This window comes from Camelina sativa, chromosome 12, assembly GCF_030686135.1.
Source record: "Camelina sativa cultivar CO46 ecotype springtype chromosome 12, ASM3068613v1".
NCBI classification, from domain to species: Eukaryota; Viridiplantae; Streptophyta; class Magnoliopsida; order Brassicales; family Brassicaceae; genus Camelina; species Camelina sativa.
In genome coordinates, this window is record NC_141891.1 from 10,309,851 (window position 1) to 10,332,844 (window position 22,994).

Consider the following 22,994-nt stretch of genomic DNA (forward strand, 5'->3'; position numbering starts at 1 on the left):
TCTACTGCCGTTATGACGGCTGCTTCACGCTGTTTTAAATTAATTAGTTTTTTTTTTTAAATCATACGTTTTGGTCAAGTAAAAAATAATAATTTTCTACAAATTTGGTATACCACCAAAGTTCTTGAAACGTAAATGAATTGCAATGTGTAGAGTAGTAGTACTCGTTCAAAGATTCCACCCGAAAAGATTAATTATTTAAGAAACAAAATGAAAATATGACTAATGATGACGACGAACTCGTTGATCATAGTAATTAATTTAAAGCTAATGAGAGAAACTTGTAACGTGGTATTGGTCGTCAGGATGGCAAAATTGGTAAATAAGTCAAAACATGAGCGGTGTTTTCGAGATTAAACAACAAAAAGAGCCCTCCCTAAATAACCTTGTTAACCACGTCTCTCTCTCTCTCTCTCTGTCTCTCTGAGATTACTGACTTTTTTTAATTTGTTTAGTTATAATTTTAATTATATGAGAATCAGAAGTCTATAAATACGAAAGCTCATCTCCTTCAATTTCTCTCCCTTCTTCCTTCCCTTCAGCCTCCTCTTCCTAAATTCCCCTGATTTTTCTGCGCAAATTTTTAGGGTTTCTCTTTTCTTTTTTCTCGTAAAAGAAAAATAAAATCCCTAATCTTCCTCTTCCTGACTGATATCTTCTCCTTTCGCAATCCCTAGGATTTTGTTTCCGCGAAGGAGAAAAAATCTGCATTTTCTTCGAGATTCTCTTAGCTCTGTTTTTTGTGTTTTTACACTCCTTTTTTGAATCAGGTAACGTTTTCTCTCAATTTTATAGCGTTATGTTTTTTAAGATTATGGATCCGTTTTAGGTTATTGTGTAACTCCTTCGTTGATTCAAGATCCGTTTCGCCCTTTTTTTTTTGTTTTGGTTCTGTTGCTTCCTCTATGTTTTGAATGCGGCTCTCTCTGCTTTCTCGTACCATACAATAGCATTGGTTATAATAATATACTTTTGTTAAACAAATAGTGAAAAGGTGAAAAATACTAATTTCTACATGTCTGGAATGGTTCATTTGTACTATGCGTGATTTGGTCTAATTTTTTGAGTGATTTATTAGGCTCTATACAAAGGTTTTTGTTTATGTCGGTAGAGTCTTTTAAATACATTCAGTAGACTTAGCTGTGTCCTAAAGAAGAAGGCAGTTTGAAATTTCGGTACTTGTCAAAATCAGTGGCTTACTTTTTCCTCTTTGTCATTAAACAACAGTATGGGTAACCCATGACTCTCTTTTTTTGACTTTTCTCTGTAATCTTCTTGTTCTGTCTTAAATGAGAACATGAAAAGTTCTTTATTTATTTTATTTATTTAGATCCTTTGTGATAAAACCCCAAAAGCTACTTAATATTGGACTTTGTTTAATCTTTTTGGTGGACTATTATACAGGTTTGTAATTGAAGCTCAAGGTCTGTCTGAGAGCCTTTTTTTCTGTGGTAAAAGCTGTGTAACATTTGAAGATCTAGAGATGATTAGGTAATGTGTAGACAACATCCTTTGTATTCGCTTTTGTGTGTCACATTCTGTTTTCGAAGAACCTACTTTTTACTATATTCTTAGGGTTACTTTAATCAACTTTGCTGAGTGTTCTGTTTTGTGGTCACCTTTCAGTTTCTTTTAATGGACGGTTTACAAACAAGCAGTGATAAGAAAACACTAAAGAGGTGGTTTTTCATTGACAAAAGAGTTGGATAGTTACGCAAGTGTGTGTTTTAGAAGAAAGCCATCGAGATACTTTCTCATTTTGAAGCATCTTTTTTTTGGTTTGGGAGTTTCGATGGATTTGAATATAAACAAGACGAGCCCTGTTCTTAGTGAACCTACTACACCAGTCAGTAAATCAAGACTCGGATCATCATTCCCTTCAGGAAGATTCATGATGAATTCTAGGAAGAAGATTCCTAAGCTCGACGATGTTAGATCCAACGGTTGGTTGGACGCTATGATTTCCTCTTCCCCACCTCGTAAGAGGCTTGTCAAGGATTTCAACATTGAGATTGCTCCTGAAGATGACTTTGCTCTACGGGCCTGGATGGTAATATATAGTAATACTATCTCATGGTTTTGGTTCACAAAATGTTTTGATCTCTTAGTTCTCACCATTTTTCATTCTTTGATCTTGACAGCTTAAGTATCCTTCAGCGATTAGCTCGTTTGCGCATATTGCAGCTCAAGCAAAGGACAAGAAGATAGCTGTGTTTCTTGATTATGATGGAACGCTTTCCCCTATAGTCGATGACCCTGATCGTGCCATCATGTCTGACGCGGTAAGAACTTAAAACCCCTTTTTGTTTGCTCTCTGGTCTGAAAACACAAAAGGCTAAGGTTTTTGCTCTCTTTGATCTCCCTCAGATGCGTGCTGCTGCTAAAGATGTCGCCAAGTACTTCCCAACAGCAATCATTAGTGGTAGAAGCCGTGACAAGGTGAAACTTCTAAACCATGATTCATTCCTATATAAAATTGTATTAGCACAATCCAACCAATAGTCAAAACACTAATACATTTTGAGTTTTGTCAATGCAGGTCTACCAATTGGTAGGACTAACTGAACTCTATTACGCGGGTAGTCATGGGATGGACATAATGACTCCTGTAAATCTTAATGGGTCGCCTGAAGACCCCAACTGTATAAAAGCCACTGACCAACAGGTGAAGATCATTACTTACCTCATTTGTCTCTTGAACTTATATGAATCAACTCTTGTAAACTTTTTTCTAATCTTCTCTTTCTGGTGGATAGGGTGAGGAGGTAAACCTCTTTCAGCCTGCTAAAGAGTTCATACCCATCATCGAAGAGGTTTACAATAGCCTCGTTGAGATAACTAAATGTATCAAAGGTGCAAAAGTAGAGAACCACAAGTTCTGCGCCTCAGTACATTACCGTAATGTTGACGAGAAAGACTGGCCACTCGTTGCTCAACGTGTTCATGACCACCTGAAAAAGTACCCTCGACTGCGTCTAACTCACGGCAGAAAGGTACTTTACTTGAGAAACAAACATCATCACTCTGCTTTCACACTTGATCCAAATCCCTTAACATGTACAGTTTTGTTGATTTGATCAGGTTTTGGAAGTTCGTCCTGTGATCGAGTGGAACAAAGGAAAAGCAGTCGAGTTTCTGTTAGAATCTCTTGGATTAAGCAACAACGACGAGTTTCTTCCAATCTTTATCGGAGATGACAGGACAGATGAAGATGCATTCAAGGTACTAAGAGAAGGGAACAGAGGATTTGGAATATTGGTATCGTCCGTACCAAAAGAAAGCAATGCATTCTACTCTCTTAGAGACCCCTCCGAGGTACAAATTATATTGAAGACATAGTCTATATGTTATGTTATGTAAATTTGTAATGTGAGAGTTTGGTTGGTAAAATGGTGTTGCAGGTTAAGAAGTTTCTCAAGACTTTGGCGAAATGGGGGAAGATGGAAAACTCTACATCAAGTTTTTGATGATTGTGTAGAATCAGAAGCTTCATTCTACACTGCTTTTCTTATTTCTTTTTTTTTTTCTAATTTTCCTTACCCTTTTAGATTTCTTTTTTCCTTCTTCACATTCTACTTTTTTATATCTTAATTTATCATTTTTTCATATTATCCATTAATTAAGATGTATTAAAATTACAACTCTTTTCGTAATTCATTTCACAATTATCTCGTACAACTGTAGAATTTTCTTCTGACTTTGCTTGAAAATCAAACAAACCAATTAATTGAAAAATAGTTTCTAAAAATAAACTTAATATTGTAAAATAAATTTATAGCTACAAATCTACAATATATTAACATAATATAAATGATAATATATATAATAATCATATGGTTGTTATTTATATTGTTTGTTTGTCTTTTCATTTATTTGAATTTCCATTTTTGCTATCTTTTTCCTATATCATTACATGTTATGTTTTCAAACTGTTTTAAAAATTGATATAGAATTTTTATAAATGTTGTGAATTCTATATGTAATGCACTATTGTCTTTTACCTTCATAATCTATCACATTTTTAAAATCTCTAACATGTATTATTTTCACTTTGATAATAAAAGTGACTATTTATATTCATTCTTACAATGATTAACATCACTAATCATTACTTAGATTAACATAATTACATATCTGTTAAAATATATTGATAATATTATCATTAATATTATGGATATTCTTGATTTGTCTACATGAATGTCATTTTCACAACTGAACTCATATAAATCACATTGCATCACCCCAACAAATTATGTACAATCGAGTTAATTTTGTTAATGTCATTTTCTTGAATATTATTTGTCTAAATCGTGATTGCAGGATTAATAGTACAAAAAATATCATTACATGATTTAGATTATCCAAATTTGTGTCTTTCAAGATTTTCACCGTAAAATAGAATTTAATATATTTTTTTAAATCATTAATTTATCAATCAGTTAATATTTTAGATAGATATAACATTGTAATCTTGAACATTATTAGTTTATAAAGGTTTTATGGTATGTATTGTAATAAAGAAAAAAGAAGTTTGATAGTTGAGTATTTAGTTGTTGAAGTAATTTTTATTAATCTAAAGAAGTACATTGATCTAATGTTTGATCACGGCTACATTGCTCTAATCCAAAAGCAACTAGAGAGATTTTCTATTTGGTTTTTGAGAAACATATGTAAAGTTTTTCAGTTGTTAAAATTTGGATTTTGATTATATTATCGAAGAGGTAGATGAAGATACGATTCTCGAAAATCAGTGTGATCAATTTACAAGTTATGACCGATATGAAGAAATCAAAAATGTCATGTCTTATTTTGTGAAATTGTTTAAATTATGGACCATTAGACTATTTCCATTGCATAATTGTTGTGGGATTTCTCACATAAATTTTAATTATAAAATAAGAATATTATATTGTGGGTGTATTAGAAACAATAACAAACTTAATAAAAGTGTCTTCATGAAGAGCAATTCAGTAAAGTGTCTTCATGAAGAGTAATTCAGTTCAGTTAAACAAAAGAGCAATACCAATTTAAACCCATATGTGCATACAATTTATTGTTTTCTTAATTTAGAAATTGAAAATCAATTATTGAACACACAAAACTACCCATTTCCCTCACACGAACCGACTTTATCGTGTTCAGAATTGCACAAGCACCGTTAGATTCTCCTCTCTAGATATCATAATTTACTTTTATGTTTTTAACCAAAAAGATATCCAATATTCAATTATTGCCTCGTATCTATAGTCTATCTCACGGGTCACGGGGGTCGATTTCCTATTTAAAATTACTCGCGGCCAAATTAAGGAACGTTTATAAAGTACACGACTTCTTTTGCAATTACGAAACACTTTCCTTACCATTAACAAAGAAACTACCACTCTCAACTCCGACAACCTTCCATAACAATGGCTTCCAAATCCACCGTCACAACACTAACCATCTTCTTCTTCTTCTTCTTTATCTTCATCTCCATCGGACCTAAGTTTGTTCAATCGCAGCAAATCTCAACCGTAGATTCAGAATGCACCGGCCGTTGGATCCACATCCGAACACTCCCATCACGATTCAATCTCGATCTCCTCTCAACTTGTAATCGTTACCCAATCACCGACGATCTCTGCCCTTACTTAGCCAATCACGGACTCGGCCCAACAACCCATACCCGTACCCGAAGCTGGTATCGAACCGACCCGTTACTTCTCGAACTCATTTTCCACCGTCGGATCCTCGAATACCCATGTCTCACACCCGACCCGGATCTCGCCTCCGCCGTCTACCTCCCTTACTACGCCGGCATCGACTCTCTCCGTTACCTCTACGGACCCGATTTAAACTCCAGCGCCGATCACGGCTCGGATCTCCTCGAGTTTTTGACCCGCGATCAACCCGAGATCTGGTCTCGCCGCTCGGGTCACGACCACTTCCTCGTCATGGCCCGACCCGCTTGGGATTTCTCTCAGCCGTTGACCGTTGACCCTCCGGTTTGGGGAACGTCGTTTCTAGAACGTCCCGAGTTTTTCAACCTGACCGCGTTAACACTCGAGTCACGTTTCTGGCCGTGGCAAGAACAAGCCGTACCTTACCCGACGTCGTTTCACCCCCACAGCTTGCCGTTTTTGGAATCTTGGATCCGCCGCGTCCGTCGCTCTCGACGAACCTCTCTTATGCTCTTCGCCGGCGGTGGAGGAACCTCAACTTCTCCGAACATCCGCCGTAGCATCAGGTTAGAGTGCACTAGCGCGAACGCAACCGAATCTGATAATAACAACAAAATCTGCGATTTCGTTGACTGTTCAAACGGAATCTGCGAGCACGATCCGATTCGTTTCATGAGACCGATGTTACAGTCATCGTTCTGTTTACAACCACCGGGAGATACACCTACGAGGAAAGCTACGTTCGACGGGATCATCGCCGGATGCATACCGGTGTTTTTCGAAGACCAGACTGCGAAAATGCAGTACGGTTGGCATTTACCGGAATCGGAGTTTACGGAGTTTTCGGTGACGATTCCGAAGGAGGATGTGGTGTTCAGAGGGGTTAGGATACAAGACGTGTTGATGAGTATACCTAAAGAAGAAGTAGCGAGGATGAGGGAGAGAGTTATAGAGATGATGCCTAGAGTTATGTATAGAAGACATGGAGCTTCCATGGGTTTGATGAATAAGAAAGATGCTGTTGATATTGCTATTGATGGAGTTTTGGACAAGATCAAATCTAGAGTTTTGTTCTGATTTACTTACTAACAACACTTTAAACAGGTTATGTATAATGTTGTTGTTTTATTATTATACTTGATTCTTTTTTTTTTGTTTGTAATGTGTTTTTTGATTGTTCATGTTGAGATCAATGATATATTTATAATCTAATTGAGATTTTATCAGGTTAGTAATAGATATTACACTAGTTGTTACATTAATAAGTTAAGGTTTAGGTGAGATTAATGTTATGGTTATTTGGATCATTGTAATAAGTCTTGGTAATTAATAGTGTGATTAGTGTTAAATTTTTGCTAGTCATGTTTGTGGTGTGTCACAAATGGGACTATTTCCTGGTGAGAGTGATACGTGTGTTTCTTTGTATCCGAATTACGATCTTTCATGTGCAGAAGCAGCAGAACGCATTAAAAAATTACGTTGGAAAAATTCCTATATCCGGAAGAAATGAGCTTTGTTCAATCCGTGATGCAAATAGTTAAGACTTTACAGTAACAGCATCCGACATTTGCATGCAAACTTGTACACGTAAAAAGAAAAAACAGATTTACACAAAGTTAACAATTCTAATGAATAATTCATCATCTCTGTATACTATGTTAAAAGTTTTAAAATTCCATGATAGCCCTGTTCGTTTAGTAGTCGCTGCGACACATTCAAGCGACTCAAAATTACACGTCAAAACAAGCAAAAGAAACGGTGGAGATTAAAAAAAGGTGTCGCAGCGACTACTTTCTCCGGTGTTGCCGATGTTATCGGTGTTGCTGAAAAACGGAGCGACCGTAAAACTGATAAAAAAGAGTCGCTGCGACAGTTGCCATTGTTAGTCTCCACAAGCTTGCATATCAAGATACGTGTGTTTTTGTGTCGCTGATCGCCAAAGCAGCAACCATGAAAAGAACAGGGCCGATCATCTAAAGGTTTTTGGTAAAAAGCCAGGTAGGCCGAAGACTATTAGACTAACGCATGATTCCAATAATGAACCCATTTACACTATTTGGGCCTCCAATTTTCTTAGAGCTTTGTCTTTACTCTTTAGTATCAAACATATGCAAATATGCAAGTATGGATCACACTCACTTTCTACATATCTTTAAATTTAAATTTGTGATATCTATATACTTATTTAAGCAACCTTTTAAACAAATAACTCTATTCCATGTAAAATATTACACAAAATGTCATTGTATTTTAATACAAAACAAGATAAGGACCCGCCCGATGGGCGGGTTTAAAGTTTTGTAAATAAAATTAAATTTAATAAAAATATATTAAAACATATTATACTTTATTTATAAATTTTCTTTTTACTATAATACACTGATTTATATCCATATACAAATCTTTTATGTATGTTACCATTAAAAATGTATTTTTTATATCTAGGTATACTGTATGTTACAAATATCTTATTTACCACCACCTAAAAAAATGTCTATATGAAAAAATTAAATCTAACTATTATATGTCTCTTTACTTTCACTTTTGCAAAGTTTCTTTAATCAATAAAATTGTTGGATCAAAAAAAATTTTGAATAAAAAATAAATTACATTACAATAATGTATGACTAACCATAGAGAGAACCTCGGCTCTGTCCTCCTCCCTTATGGAGAGAACCTTGCGTCCAACCTCCTCCACCATGGAGAGAACCTTCGCTCCGCTTTCGTCTCTTGGGGAGATAACCTTGCGTCCAACCTCCCCCACCTTCCTCCCTTGGGGAGATAACCTTGTCCAACCTTCTCCACCATAGAGAGAACTTCGGCTCTGCACTCCTCCTGTGTGGAGAGAACATGTTCACGTCTTTTAGCTATCTCAAAGTGGCTTGCTCCAACAACCAATGAATCTAAAAACTCTTATCTAACATCACAAAATCGTTTGATAGTAACTAACACTACAAGAAAATAATTTTATTAAGACAAAATATTTAGTCACAATAAAAAGTATTTAGTCACAATATAAACATTGTTACGAATTTGTGACAATTTTTAAATGGTTGCAATACAATGGTCACAAATTTTTATTTGTAACAAAAACGTCACAAGAGTTGCGACGAATATATTAGTAACCATTTTGTCATCAATGATTACAACACAAAAAGTAACAAAATGGTCTCAATTACATACTAACAAAACGTCTTTAAATCGTTACAATTCGTGTTCAAAATAACGTTTTAATTATGTATCTTATTATTACGAAACTATAGTATCAAATGGTCACAAATGATAATTAAAAATTTGTCGCAAAGTTTTAACAAATACTCAATAAATCATGATATTTTGTGACTATCATAATGTCCAATCTTATCATTAGAAGTTAGTTTCAAATTGTCACAAGTTATTACTAAAAAATTCATTGCATATGATAAAAATTATAACTAAAAAATTAATCTCAAAACAATTTTATTTTTTTAAATTTATACATCATACAAATTTTTTATAATCATAAACATTGGATATACATTATAAGCTATTTTTATTCTTACAAAGAAAATAAATCACAAATTCAACCAGATGCACATATTCCATCATAACTTTCATATTATAACTCCTATGGAAACAATCTCAGGATCTCTGGAAAGGTAAGACTCAGATCTTTCCAGCAGCGGGTAGATCAGCTTCTGGTTCAATTTGTAGCAGTGGGAAACGATTTCACAAGATGACTGATGTTAATTTGCGGATCTGCGCTGAATAGGTTTGAGAAAACATGTATAACTTTTAATCTACAAAAAAGGTTACAAAATCCTTTGGGGAAAACTTACATCTATGGGTTGGGAAATTGCTCACAAAAATTCGTCCATAAAAGAGTCTGTTTACCTCTTGTTAACCACCATCTCCTACATGTAAGATCTGTCCTTAATCTCAACTGTGACTCTTTGTTCTCTTTCTCTCAAATGGTTTACTCTCTCTCTCTCTCTAGTTTAGGAGGCACGAAATTATAAAGAATAAAACCCTAATCATCTCTTAAATAAGTCTTGTTAAATTAGGGTTAGACACTTGACTTAATGGGCTTTGTATAAATGACATAACAATTTATACTATTTTATGACTAATGTTTATTCATTTTAATGTCACAAACTGTGACTTGTATATCGGTTATAAGTTCATAACTAATTTGCAACAACATATTGGTCATAATGTAGTCATAAAAGTGACGATTAATGTTATCGTAGCATATTCGTCACTAATTGTGACAAACTTTTGTTACTGTTTTTTTCCGTCATAATATAGTGACGAAAATACTATGGATTTGTGACAAATAAATTTAGTCATAATATCGTATTTAAAGTGTCACAAATTTGTGGCGAAATTATTTTGTCTCAAAAATACGTCTCAATATAACTATTTTTTTGTAGTGTAATGTTAAATTTTCCAATGTAATCATGGAAGTTTCTTTGACACACCATGATGTAGCCTCTGTCTCTAAGCTCCTAAAGATCTGTCAACAACGATTTATGTTTTGTCAATATATCTATGTTTGTCGTAAGCTTGTGTTTGATTAGCTTATTTTATCCAACCATTAGGTTAATGACCTTCTCCTCTTTATCTCTTTTTAAGATTGAAGGAATGGTAACAATTGTGTTTGCACAACAAAAAGGTCTATGACCAACCAATCAAGGTTGAGAAATTAGAAAAAAAAAAAATTTGACATAACTAAAAAAATAATAGAAAATTATAAGCACGATAATATATGAACCTCAAATAATTCAAAGATGAATATAAAAATTAAATAAAACAATCTAAAACTACTACAATAAAATTTTAAAATACAGTATTAGAAAATGAAGATGCATATATTAATCTTCCATATTAGAAAATGAAGATGCATATATTAATCTTCCATATCTTCCATATGTCAATCTTACCTATTCTAAACTGAAAAAGTAGAAAGTATGAGTATATTCTAGTTTTAAAAAATAAGGAAAATTTGCCTTCACATTAAAAAACTTCACCAATAGAACAAAGTTGAAAGCAGTATGAATAAATTATTTTGTTAGATGAATAATATGAGACGATCTATGTTTATATAGACGTCAGTATTTACATTTTTTAGAATTAATAATTTTCTGTATATTTTCCTTAATCCCTTTTCTATTTTTTGTATAATTAATAAGTAAAAAAATTTATAATTTCGAATTTTATGAATTATATATATATATATAATCTTATTATAATTATTTAAAAAACTGTTTAATTTTTATAATTTTTTGATAATTATTTTTTTATATTATTAATATTGTTTAAAACAATTTTATTTGTTTTTGTCGTAATCTTAAATTCTTTATTAAATATTAACTTTTACACATGTCAAGATCTCAGATTAGTAACTTGACACATGTCAAAATCGTGGTAAATACACCCCTCTATATAAGCAAATAAATGATCTTATGATCATAGAAATTATTTTGTTTTGATCGTTAAAATTGACACATGTCACGATCTGATAAGTTACTAACTTTGATATGTGATTTCTGATCGTTAAATTGACACGTGTCACGATCTGATGAGTTACTAACTTTGATATTTAATCGTTAAAACTGACACGTGTCACGATCTGGTGAATTTTTAACTTTGATCTATGATCGTTAAAACTAACATGTGTCACGATCTGGTGAGTTACTAACTTTGAAAACTAAGGTTTATATAATAAGATATAATAACAGAATCTTAATATTAATTTGTTGTAACCTGAAAATGATTATCCAAAAAATAGTAATTTTTAATTTATTAGATTACAAGAAATCATTAATAAAATAATTTCGAAATTATTTAATAAAATAATAATAAAATTATTTCGAAATTATGTAATAAAATAATTAAACAGATTCTATTGATTGTTTTAGAAATCTTAGGAAACAATAACAAACTATTTAGAAAATTATAAAACTTAAATTTATTTATAAAACTAAGATTAAATATTTACATATCTAAATCATTTAATAATAACAAATATATATTAAAATTAGGATACAACATTGTTTATATTTTTAAAATATATCTATATACTTATTTAAGTTATGTTGTTAAAAATTTAACCAGTTCTGATGTGACATATTACGAAAATGCTATTATGATTTAATTATTCTAATAACTAACAAAAGAAAAGTTTAGATTTGTATACAAAATAATAAAACTCTATTTATTGTTTCATAAATCTTAGGAAATAATAACAAACTATTTAATTGGCTAAAATTTAATTATTTATACACAATATTCACTATATAAACAATACTAAGTGTATAATATTGATAATATACATAACCTAATTGTAATTTTCACCTATAAAATTAATATACAACATGTTATACCAATAACTTTAATTTGTAAATTTGGTATATTAAGATCTCTAAACACGATCACATCAATTTGTAATACCAAATCATGGGTCAATACATGTTTTGTTAGATTTTTTTGGCTTTACCGAATGTATAATTAACGAATTTGATATTGCACCAAACCAAAATAGTATTACCAACTACGGGTCGAAATCAGAGTATAACCTTAATTAAATTAAATATATGATTTATAAAATGTGTAGAATTAATAAATTTTCTACTATTATTTTGTAACAAACAAATCCAAATTTATATAAATATTTCTTCACACTGGTAACATTATTCTACAAAATATTAAAGTGTATTTATGAGTTGGGTAATAAAACGGGTAATGAGACGGGTAACGAGACGCTCAAAAATTAAATTAATATCCAATACTTGATCATTATTCATGGATAATATAATTATTATACCCTTCACTCGATCCTAAAGCTGCGGGTACCTTTTTCGGGATGGATACAAACCGAAAAACGGGTCCAATACGGGTATTGATAGTAGTTTCTAAGCCTACCTATTAGTTGTTTAATATGAATCAAAATTCACCATATAGTACTATATTATATAACATGTAAATGAATGATACAACATAAACATAATATTAACAAATAACAAAATAAAAAATAATTCTCCGTGCTACCAGCACGGATTATTATCTAGTTTTATTATTATTTAGGTACTTTTAAAAATCCATATTCTAGTTTGAAATATATATTATATATATATATATTCTTAAATAAAGTTTAAACTAAGATTAATCACATAATTTCTTATTATTTTGGTCAAGTCCTTCTAAGGCCTCAATTGTCTTCGATTTGAAGTTTTTAAAATTCCATATCATCTAGATATGTAGCAAGTACTGACATATTTTCATTTTCATATTTTCATTTTCTATATTTAGTATTCTGAAAATATTTTTAAGCGAAATAAATTTGAGTTTAAACCATGGGGATTTCGTAAAATTCATGTATCCCGCAAATATATTAACACAGTATTAATAATTTTTACTTAAATAAATTATATGGCAGAAATTGACAGAACACAGGAATACAACAGGAAAAAATATTAAGGAAAATGACTCATTTTTTTTCTTTAGGAGTAAGACTTTAAAGATGTGAAAAGGAGAGGCGAGAAACAAAAAAAAAAGTTAGTGGGAAGACTATGGGTTAATGGAGCACAACAATAACTAACACTCGTCCACAAAAATTTGTGAGATAGTCCAATTGATTCGACCGATTATAGTACACTCCACAATCAGCTTACTACTTTCCTTTTGTCCCTTTTTTTATAATTAATCGATACCTTTGTTTTCTTCAACCCCATATCCAAAATTAATTTGTGGGTTAATTTCTCCCATATTAGCAAAATTTCTTATAGTTAATACTAGTATTTTACATTTTTTCGAGAAATAATAAATAAAATTTTAGTTTTACTTTTTTTTGGGGACAAATTTTGGTACTAGTTTATATTTATATTTGTAGACGTATATATCAATATTTGTAGATCGTGAACATAGTACCTTAATATACAAAACTGATATACATCACTTTAGATGTTAGGCTACCAATTAAGTTTTTAAAATGATGTTTAACCAAATTGATTTCGCTTTTAATTAACGAATTTTGGTCCTTGTAATCTACTTATAGTTTTTTTCTCATACCCCAAGAAATCATTTTTTGTTTCAGATGAAAATACAATTTTGTACACCCAAAAATCGGAATTTTTTTTTTATGTTCTTTCTTTTCTTAAATATATGTAATAGAATAACAAAAATAAGAAATATACCATTTTCATACAAAAGTAAAAGTGGGAGTCACAATATGCATACCAAAAGTGGTCATATGAAATCTAGACATCATCCAAAACACGGAATAAAAGAGATTCGCCTACTTTTGTTGCAGCTATATATACCATTTCTGCTGCTGTTTGTAAGTTTTATAACTGGCTTCTAATGATAATTTTTTTGATGTTATATAATTTGTATATTGTGTATGTAGCATATGGGATTCTAGGTTATGAAGATGTCATTAAATGTAAGACGAATCACAACACCATAAGTGTTGGACACATTTGTCCCAAGTTAGATTTTGAGCATGTTTCTCCAGATTTAGTGCAATAATTGAAGAACTGGACAGAATAAGAAACGAAAAGACTCGTGGAGGGGTAAACTGGTAAGATGCTAATTCGAAATTGAAGAGTGGCCTATCAAAATTCAAAAGGTGGTGAGCTTTTTTTATCTTATTCTAGACCATGGACAGGTCTAATTAAAAGCTCCATATAAATTTATAAAATAGACATAATAAAATCTAAAATAGAAAAAGATAGAAACATCGCTTTCATCTTTACGAAGTTTTCATTATATATTTATATTCTGAAATTTTTTTTTTCTCAATTCCAAAAACAAAATCTATATGTAGAGATTTGCCACACTCAAAATTCCACTTTGGACTTTGTGCAGTAAAGTGTGTTTAGATACGAGAGTTAGGCGAAATCTTTAGGGTCTTGCTCGAACTAGTTGATGATATTTGTTTAGATTTTCTGTTTGACCATAGTATCTGATTTTGTTTTTTAAAGACAAATCATATAACTTGTATGACGGGGACCTAATAATCTGAGTTTGGTGTTGAAATATTTATCACCGGACTAAATTCTTGACGGCCATTATTATACTTAGATTTTGGGATACGATTTTCATATTTAGCATGTACATTTCACTTGTTGATGAGTGAAAATGTTGCACATATTCATTAAGAGAAGAAATTGTTAGATGCATCCATTTCATGAAAAGTAAATGAATGTAATCATGCTGTCTAAATATTTTAACTTTATATCTTAAATTTTATATATTCGGTTTTGAAAACTCGATATAGTTTTTTTTTTTTTTTTTGTTAAAGAAGTTCGATATAGTTGAAATTGTTTTTATGAGAAACATTATTATTCATATATGTATCAAAATAGTAGCAATTGCTAATATCTAGTGATATTATACGTATATTTTTTTTTCTGAAAATATATATGATTACATATATATCATAGAGTGACACAAAAAAAACAATAACATAAACCACTAAATTACATATTTTTGTTATTCATTTGTTTGTTAGCTACATTATAATAACAAAAAGTAGTTAGAAATATTTTACATCTCTATATGTTTTTTTTCTAATACATATTATACGTTATCGTAAATAAATATTATACACAAAAGAACAGAGTCATATTTCTTGTATAAACAACATGTACTATATGTGAAAGTTTACTAGGTGAACTGTTATCCGAAGTTGTAAAGTTTAAATGACACTTATTCATTCTCCAAGTTGGGTTTGTTGACTATTTCTTTCCAATCAAAAGATATGTAATCGGAGAGACTCTAACCACATGTTTACTTTTAATAATTATGGGACAAACTGAAACAACAAATAAAGATAAAGGGAGTTCAAGTTTTATTCTAAAATTCTAATCCTGAAGATAAGATAATGAAACAGACCACTTGTCTCTCTGCATTGCTATAGCTCTCATAATTTAACGAAGAAGGACACTTCATCTTTTTAAGCTTTTTGTATTAACATGATAATTGTTTGGGGATTACAAAATAAAATCGAGACAGCCCAATGTCTAAACGACACGTTTAACGCTTTGATCATGTCAGCTAATGAGACATAGATTAGATATGTCTTGTACTATTCTCAAAAAAACAATTAAACTAAAATATTATTAAAAAATTGTGTTATATTTTTGGAGGCATTATTCAATAACCAATGTTAATAAAACATAAATCCAATAATTGATATTATTATATATTTCTACCTACTATTTTTTGTTACTGGATTTGCTAATTTAAAGATCTCTGAATTAATTTTTATTCGATTTTATAAATAAATTACTTTCTTTATAAGTTGGAAGTTTATATAACAAATCTAATAGATATTCATGTATAAATTAGAAAAAAGCATATCATCCAAAGATTATGAAGCCCACCCACCCAAAAAAATAACATGATGATCATAGTGTAAATATATATATAAATGTTTGAAATTTTTAAAAATATTAAACCTATATTAACGACCACCTTAGAAACCTATCCAGACACTTTTTAGATTTTGGAAGATTTTGTTGGATGACATATTATTAGTTTAGAAGTTTATATAATATATCTAAAATAGTTTGCAGTTTTAATAAGCACAGTCACAGAGAAGAATCTAACCAAATTCGTTTTTTTTTTAAGATATAAATAGTGGTAAGAGTATACTATGAGAGACTACTTCACTTTTTTTTCTTTCTCTCTCCCACACTAAACTTGAACCAGAGAGAGAGAGAAGATACCCTTAATAAAAAAAACAGAGGATTTCACATTCTGTATTGTTTGATTTTTTAGATTATTATATTTTTTTTTGTTTTGGTTCTTCGTTTGACAATGTCGGGAAACAAAGAAGAAGAGGATCCTCGTATCAACGGAATCAAAACTAAGATCCGTGTCGTTCCAGATTTTCCCAAGAAAGGTAACTTTTTTTTTTTTTCTTTTTCTTACTTCTTTTGGAATTACTGTATATCGAAGTGTGCTCTGTTCTTTGTTTTTCTTTAGTTACATGCTCTGTTTTCGTCGCATGGCAAGTATTGTTTTGTCTTGAGAAACTAGTTTTCCCCAAGAAAAATGCAGGTGTTTCGTAGTCTGACAATAATATCTGATTTAAATTAAGCTTGTTTTTTTTTATAACAGTGATGTAACACAGTTTTCTTGGTCTTGAATCTGTCTTGGTTTCGCTATGAAGTTGTTCTAATTTGACCATTTAAATATTTTCTTGAGGATTCTTGTTTTTTTTTATTGTTAAAAAAATAAACAAGAATTGTTACATAGAGAAAAAAAAAAAAGTAGAACGGGTAGTAACATGAGAAGATTGCAGGGATAATGTTTCAAGACATAACAACAGTGTTGTTGGATCCGAAAGCTTTCAAAGACACGATTGATCTGTTTGTGGAGAGGTACAGAGACAAGAACATCTCAGTGGTTGCAGGTATGAAGTTCATATTTTTCTCTCTTTGCAAATTCATAGTTTTACTATAATTTTTGACAGTATAATTTTTATGGAATTACTATCCAAAAGATTCGACCTAATTGAGTGAACTGGATTATTTTATTGTTTTCAAGATTTTCCGGTGAAAAAAGTGGGTAGGTCATGATTTTAGTGACTTTTCTAGTTTTTCTTTTTTTGAATATTGGAACAAAAACCATTTAATTTCTTTTTTTTTTCTTCATATTTTAATGCTTTTTTGAACTGTAAATAGTTGAATTGTTGGTGCGTGGTAATTTATGGAGTCTCTTTTTTTTTTTTTTTAAGTCAAATGCTAATTAGTGGAATCTTAAAGATATAATTCCGAAATCTTTATTTACATTGAACTTAGATGGAGAACATTTGAAATTAGGAATATACATCTATCTCAAGTAGGTTGCTCAACTTGGTTATCATCCAAAGTGGTTGTTCTATGTGGTGTTCATTTTTTGTTTGTGGTTGTGTTTGCATTTATATAAGAGTATTACAAAGATCTGTTGTTTTAATTGGATTTATGAGTGAATAAATAAATGTGTAGAAATTAATTTGATATATGCTATATCAGAATTTGAAGTTCATATGGAAGATACATACTCACGTACGTTTACAAATTGTATAAAAAGAATCTATTCGATAAAAATTTGGTTGAGACAAGACTTTCTCTTATCTCTGAAATCTAATCTTTCTGTGTGATTTGAGTGATTGAATGAGATTGATTGCCTGGATCATTCTTCCTTCTAAATCATATAAGAAAAAAGTGTTATTTTTTATATATATATATTCTTCTACTTTTTAAAAAGCTTATAATTGTTGATCTTACTTATGTGAAAAGTGTTTGTCTGTGTGTGTGTATGTGGTGGGTGTTGTTTGGATAGATGGGTAGTTGAGTGATGGATGCAACCTTTTTAAAAGAGTTGGCCCCAAAAAAAACTTGATTTGGGTTTTCTTTCTTTTGCAATCATCATTGTTTTGGCCAATTCTCTTCTTCCCACTTTTTCTGTATGTCTCTCTTCTTCTATGTAATGAAGTACAAAAACTTTGTAACTTTGTTACTGTTGCAGTATAAAGTATGATGAGGTACATCATTTCCCTTTTACTTTTTTTTATAAATCAGTATACTTTTTCAGTTGCCTTTTCAAATCAATAGAATCTTTGCATATACAGATTTAAAAGAACGAAATCATCAAAAGGATACAAATTCGTTTGATATATATATACCAAACTTTATAGTTTTATCTGTGGAAAACTCGTTGAAATTAATCTATTGTTTAAACATTTGTTTAACAAGTTTCTCTTTTAAAAATAAAATAAATATCATTTAACTCGTGTTAAAGGAAGTCTTTATATATATGTGCATGGCACATGGTACATAACAACATTTATGTATTTGATGTTTCATTTTATATATATATATATACGTAGAATACTAGTATTTATTTATTAAGCCCATACAATACATACCTAGACTGACTACATGTAGCACTGAATCGTATCTTTTGTGTTAGTGCTCTAGAATCTGTCTATTGGGTTTGTTGTTGGGACAGAGAGTCATTCTTTAGCTTTTCTTCAATGACAATGTTCTTAGCTGGACTCTTTTGTAATAATAACAACATACATAATTGTGTTTATGCAAAAGAATGATTAAAGTAATGTGATTTACGCTACTTAACTATGTTTGCTATGATTTCAGGAATAGAGGCTCGCGGTTTCATATTCGGTCCACCAATTGCGTTAGCCATTGGAGCAAAGTTCGTTCCCCTTCGCAAACCCAAGAAACTGCCTGGTTCTTAAAACTTTGCATACCTTTCAGATAATTTAATTTTGAAGTAGCTAGTATTACCATTATATACCTAACAAATTGTTTATGGTTACATGAAATAAAATGTAACTAGGCGAAACAATATTTGAGGAATACGAGCTAGAGTATGGGAATGACAGGCTAGAGATGCACATAGGAGCCGTGGAGGCTGGAGACCGAGCTTTAGTTGTTGATGATCTAATTGCGACTGGTGGTACTCTCTGCGCCGCCATTAACTTGCTCGGTAACTTTCCCAAAGCTATATGAAAATTCAATCGAGTTGAACCTAACCGATTTGCAAGATACTCATTACTCTTTTTTTTGGGGACCATGTTTAGAGAGGGTTGGAGAAGAAGTGGTGGAATGTGCATGTGTGATAGAGTTACCGGAATTAAAGGTTTGCTGTCGTGAAAATTTAATACATTATATTCGAAACACAATAAATTGAGATCTTTTTATATTGGTGTGGCATTTAATATTTTTGAGGTGGGGAATTTATTTCTTTTTGCAGGGAAGGCAGAGACTCAAGGGGAAGCCATTGTGCATGCTTGTGGAGTACCGATGATATGATTTTTAGCTGAGTCATTTGGATGAACTTATGGGGTTTAATTAATTTGGTTACCGATAATTCGGATTATTTGCAGTCGCGGACTTATTTTTGGGATTATACAGTATTTTAATTTAAAATCTGGCGGATTAGCTGGAATAAATAATTCTAATTTCTTTGCTGTTAAAAATAGTAGTAAACTATAGTTACCCGCAAATACTAATTAACACAATTAACGTTTTTGGAGTAACTTCAAACATAGCCGGTAAGATCAATGTGAATGCGTAGAGATAAAACACATCATAACACTATCATGGTTTATGGGTTGGAGAGTCTATGGGTTAGTGCACATACGTGCCCACACACACATATATTTTCAAAATATATTTGAGAAAAAGTGTATATATATATTATCAACAAAATATTTGAAAGAGCAAACAGCCAAACACCCACAAAATATGGATTAACGTGACTATAATTATATTATTCAACCATAAAATATTTATAAAAAAAAAACATCTACCCGATATATATGAAGTAAGATACTGAATTTGGAATAATATTATTATTACCTATTCGTACTTAACTTTCTTTCATGTATCGTTTATGTTTAGTTGTTTTACATATGGTTAAAACACATAATATAAGAGACAAATAAAATATTTTCCTAGGTCAAGAAGATAAGAACTATGATTAAGATCTCTATTGATATTGTAATTATATATCATCATTTATAGTCCTCCACCAGATTGCCTTTGCCATGATTATGTTTTTCCGATCACAATTTCTGAAGTCAAACTAAACACACATATATCAATCCCCACCAAAAGAAAAGAGAGAGAGAGTAAATTATTGGCCTAAGCAATATTTACATACCTAAATGATGCACTATATATTAAGAAAGTAAAAACTTAAGACGTGTGTATTTCACCCTTCATTGTCTAGAATAATGCAATCATACTCATCTGTCTACATATTTACATAAAGTTAATTATGTAAAAAACCACTTTACTGTATAAGTATTGTGAAAACATGATTTTTCAATATTCATTTGGATTTATAGGTTTGTTTTTTAGGTCCATTAAAAAGGTAGATTATGTGTGTTTCTCTACTCAATCTTTAAGGTAAAAGTGTTTCTTTCCGTAAATTAATATCTACGTTCTTATCAAGACAAAGGTATATGAGTCGGACATGTAGCTTTTTGTTCAACATGTTGACAGGGATGATTTTTATGGTCGTTAAAATCAAATCGCAACACACATCGATCACGTCATAATTAAGAAAGGTCGATACAGTCTGACTTCCTTAACGCTTACAAACGTGGTAATTAAGCTACCACGCCTCAACCCACAAGAAAAGTTTCATAGGCCACAGTATTTGTCTGCCTCCCCAAGAAAAGCTTTAATCACATATATCATCTTTCTATTCAAGTACCATGACCCTTCAAACAATTCACAACGGTGTTCATAAGCATGTGTTGTTGATAGAAAAAAAAAAAATATACAGTGTCTATAATATCACAATCTGAAAATGATTAGGAAACAAGGCAACACCGCACGTGTATCAAAAACAAACAACTCGCCGTCACGACCCGCTACCGAGTCCGACCCAAACCCGATTCTATCATCAACCCGACCCGCTATCACCCGACAAATCATCATCACCTTCCTTCCTCCGCCACATCCGCCGCTCACGTACGCTTCACCGCTTCCCGAAAACGTACACACAGCCTGACCTTTCCCGCCGGAGAAAACACACGCGCCGCCGTTAAACCCTTCCGGAACCGGATAAAACCTCATCATCTCGTTACCATCAGCCAAACACCGCGCGTCCTCCTCCTCGCACGTGCCTACGTTTAAACCAGCACGTGACTTCACAACCTCTCTGTACTCCTCGAACCGGGTCACAGTCCTCGCCCCGTTTTCCACTTTGAAAATCATCTCTATCCGACCCGGAAACTCGTCGGAGCTCCAGCTTGACTGGAATATGATCTCCACTACGTTCCTTGACGGGTGACCATCGGGAAGCTCGGTCAGCGTTTCGGATGATCGGGCAGATTTGCTTCTTCTGGTTCGGGTTTGCGAGTTAAGAAGCTCTGTTTCGGTTCGACAAGACTTCAAACGCCTTAGATTCTGGTCTGGTTTCGGGTTTTTGTTACCTAATAATCGTGTATCGATCACGTCTTTGACGCAGTTTGAGCTCTTTCGACTACAACCGTAACTCGACGAGATTAGTGGTTTAGTTTTGAAGTTACAGACATCATCGAACGCTTTTGATTTGCATTGCAATGACTTGATCCACCCGTTTGGCATGTTCGGGTCGTGACTCGTGATCTTTGTTGTCTTTTTTTTCTCTCTTCACAAGTTAAAGTAAAGTTGTAAAACTATGAAGGAACAATACCCGCGAGCGTTTTATCATGATCAGCAACTACGAATTTACCATTTTCTTTATCTACTAGGCTTGGCCCATGTTAACGTGGTGGGTATATATATATATATAATCAATAGGAAATTATGTTAATATTTTGGTCCGAAGTGGTGACTCAAATCATATAAGTTGATTTTGTGAATATTAAATTGATGCTTAGATTCTGTGTGTGGGTTGTGTATACATTATACAACTATACATGCGACTGATTTGATGATGAGGATTTTATTTGTAGTTTCTATAAAAGTTACTGCTGGAGTAGTATTGAAGAAGGAATTTATTACTAGAATAGGCCTGCCTGAGTGAGAAGAGAAGGTTAGGTGAAAGAAGCAAAAAAATTTCTTTTTACATTAAATGAGGAAAGCAAATTTGACGTAGTGTTTCCTGTTAACGTATCAAGAACTGAATGGTTTTAAGTGTTGTGTCGGATGTTATTTATTGAGATATTGACAAATAATAAATACGAATCCGAGTCATTTTACTGTAGTGTAACAACAAGGTAAGGGGAATCAGTAGGAGTAGGACCAATTCTAATGTTTTCTGAACATTTACTTCTTCATATAAGTATGGTAAATATGCTTATATAACAAATTGGGGATATTTATTGCGAAAATTTCAACCAACGAGCTTGACCGGTTCAAACGCTGCAGTTGCGGTTGCGGAAGATTGCAGAAGCGGGCGATTACGGTTTCAAGCGTTATTAAGCGTTTTGAACGACTGGTTTAGCGGTTTAAATTTGGTATGTTTGCGGGAGGTTTATGACTGGTTGACCAGCTGGTGCAATAGCGGTTGAAACAAAATAAATGTGATATATAATATATAAATGTTTAAAAACACCAAATTTTTTATTAAACTTGATTTATAATTAAAATTTATTACAAAAATACTAAAATAATTATTCAAAAAACAAATAAATTTCATATTGAAATACTTATTCCTTTATGCATTTGGATTTTTACCAAAAAATTAATCAAGTAATCTGATAAATAACAAAACATATGCTTTAGATCGTATATTTTTTCTCTTTTTTCTTAGATCGTGGGTCAGTAGTTGCATCGGTAGGAATGGTCAAGTGAGAGTTGAGAAGAGTCACTGGTGATTTGCTTTAATATTTTTCACAAATAA

At 31.8% G+C, this 22,994-nt stretch overlaps 3 protein-coding genes and 1 pseudogene across 4 annotated transcripts; 3 read left to right on the top strand and 1 right to left on the bottom strand.

The window, feature by feature from the left end:
• Nucleotides 1-382: 382 nt before the first annotated feature.
• On the top strand, nucleotides 383-3,678 carry LOC104731247 (putative trehalose-phosphate phosphatase G). The gene is made up of 9 exons (XM_010450566.3): nucleotides 383-770; nucleotides 1,405-1,491; nucleotides 1,627-2,050; nucleotides 2,142-2,282; nucleotides 2,368-2,439; nucleotides 2,540-2,665; nucleotides 2,757-2,993; nucleotides 3,082-3,315; nucleotides 3,402-3,678. The coding sequence occupies exons 3-9, from the start codon at nucleotides 1,793-1,795 to the stop codon at nucleotides 3,465-3,467; spliced, it is 1,134 nt and encodes a 377-aa protein (XP_010448868.2). The 5' UTR covers nucleotides 383-770; nucleotides 1,405-1,491; nucleotides 1,627-1,792; the 3' UTR covers nucleotides 3,468-3,678.
• A 1,600-nt stretch (nucleotides 3,679-5,278) lies between these two features.
• Nucleotides 5,279-6,872, top strand: LOC104731248 (putative xyloglucan galactosyltransferase GT19 pseudogene; annotated as a pseudogene). The gene has a single exon (XR_015573882.1). The product of XR_015573882.1 is annotated as a putative xyloglucan galactosyltransferase GT19 pseudogene (transcript).
• An 8,943-nt stretch (nucleotides 6,873-15,815) lies between these two features.
• On the top strand, nucleotides 15,816-19,632 carry LOC104731249 (adenine phosphoribosyltransferase 3). The gene is made up of 6 exons (XM_010450568.3): nucleotides 15,816-16,548; nucleotides 16,951-17,061; nucleotides 18,788-18,880; nucleotides 18,990-19,139; nucleotides 19,234-19,292; nucleotides 19,407-19,632. The coding sequence occupies exons 1-6, from the start codon at nucleotides 16,464-16,466 to the stop codon at nucleotides 19,458-19,460; spliced, it is 552 nt and encodes a 183-aa protein (XP_010448870.1). The 5' UTR covers nucleotides 15,816-16,463; the 3' UTR covers nucleotides 19,461-19,632.
• Nucleotides 19,633-20,842: 1,210 nt separating this feature from the next.
• LOC109127926 (uncharacterized) lies at nucleotides 20,843-22,022 on the bottom strand. Its single transcript, XM_087477936.1, has one exon. The coding sequence runs from the start codon at nucleotides 21,752-21,754 to the stop codon at nucleotides 20,960-20,962; it is 795 nt and encodes a 264-aa protein (XP_087334062.1). The 5' UTR covers nucleotides 21,755-22,022; the 3' UTR covers nucleotides 20,843-20,959.
• Nucleotides 22,023-22,994: the final 972 nt, after the last annotated feature.

What these genes read in the sequence shown, in the direction of transcription:
- LOC104731247 (XM_010450566.3), top strand. Translation starts at nt 1,793, where the DNA reads ATGGATTTGAATATAAACAAGACGAGCCCTGTTCTTAGTGAACCTACT. An exon ending in GTGCCATCATGTCTGACGCG is followed by an intron (nt 2,283 to 2,367) that starts GTAAGAACTTAA and finishes GATCTCCCTCAG; the next exon opens with ATGCGTGCTGCTGCTAAAGA. An exon ending in GTCTAACTCACGGCAGAAAG is followed by an intron (nt 2,994 to 3,081) that starts GTACTTTACTTG and finishes TGATTTGATCAG; the next exon opens with GTTTTGGAAGTTCGTCCTGT.
- LOC104731249 (XM_010450568.3), top strand. Translation starts at nt 16,464, where the DNA reads ATGTCGGGAAACAAAGAAGAAGAGGATCCTCGTATCAACGGAATCAAA. An exon ending in GAACATCTCAGTGGTTGCAG is followed by an intron (nt 17,062 to 18,787) that starts GTATGAAGTTCA and finishes CTATGATTTCAG; the next exon opens with GAATAGAGGCTCGCGGTTTC. An exon ending in CAAACCCAAGAAACTGCCTG is followed by an intron (nt 18,881 to 18,989) that starts GTTCTTAAAACT and finishes AAATGTAACTAG; the next exon opens with GCGAAACAATATTTGAGGAA.
- LOC109127926 (XM_087477936.1), bottom strand. Translation starts at nt 21,754, where the DNA reads ATGCCAAACGGGTGGATCAAGTCATTGCAATGCAAATCAAAAGCGTTC.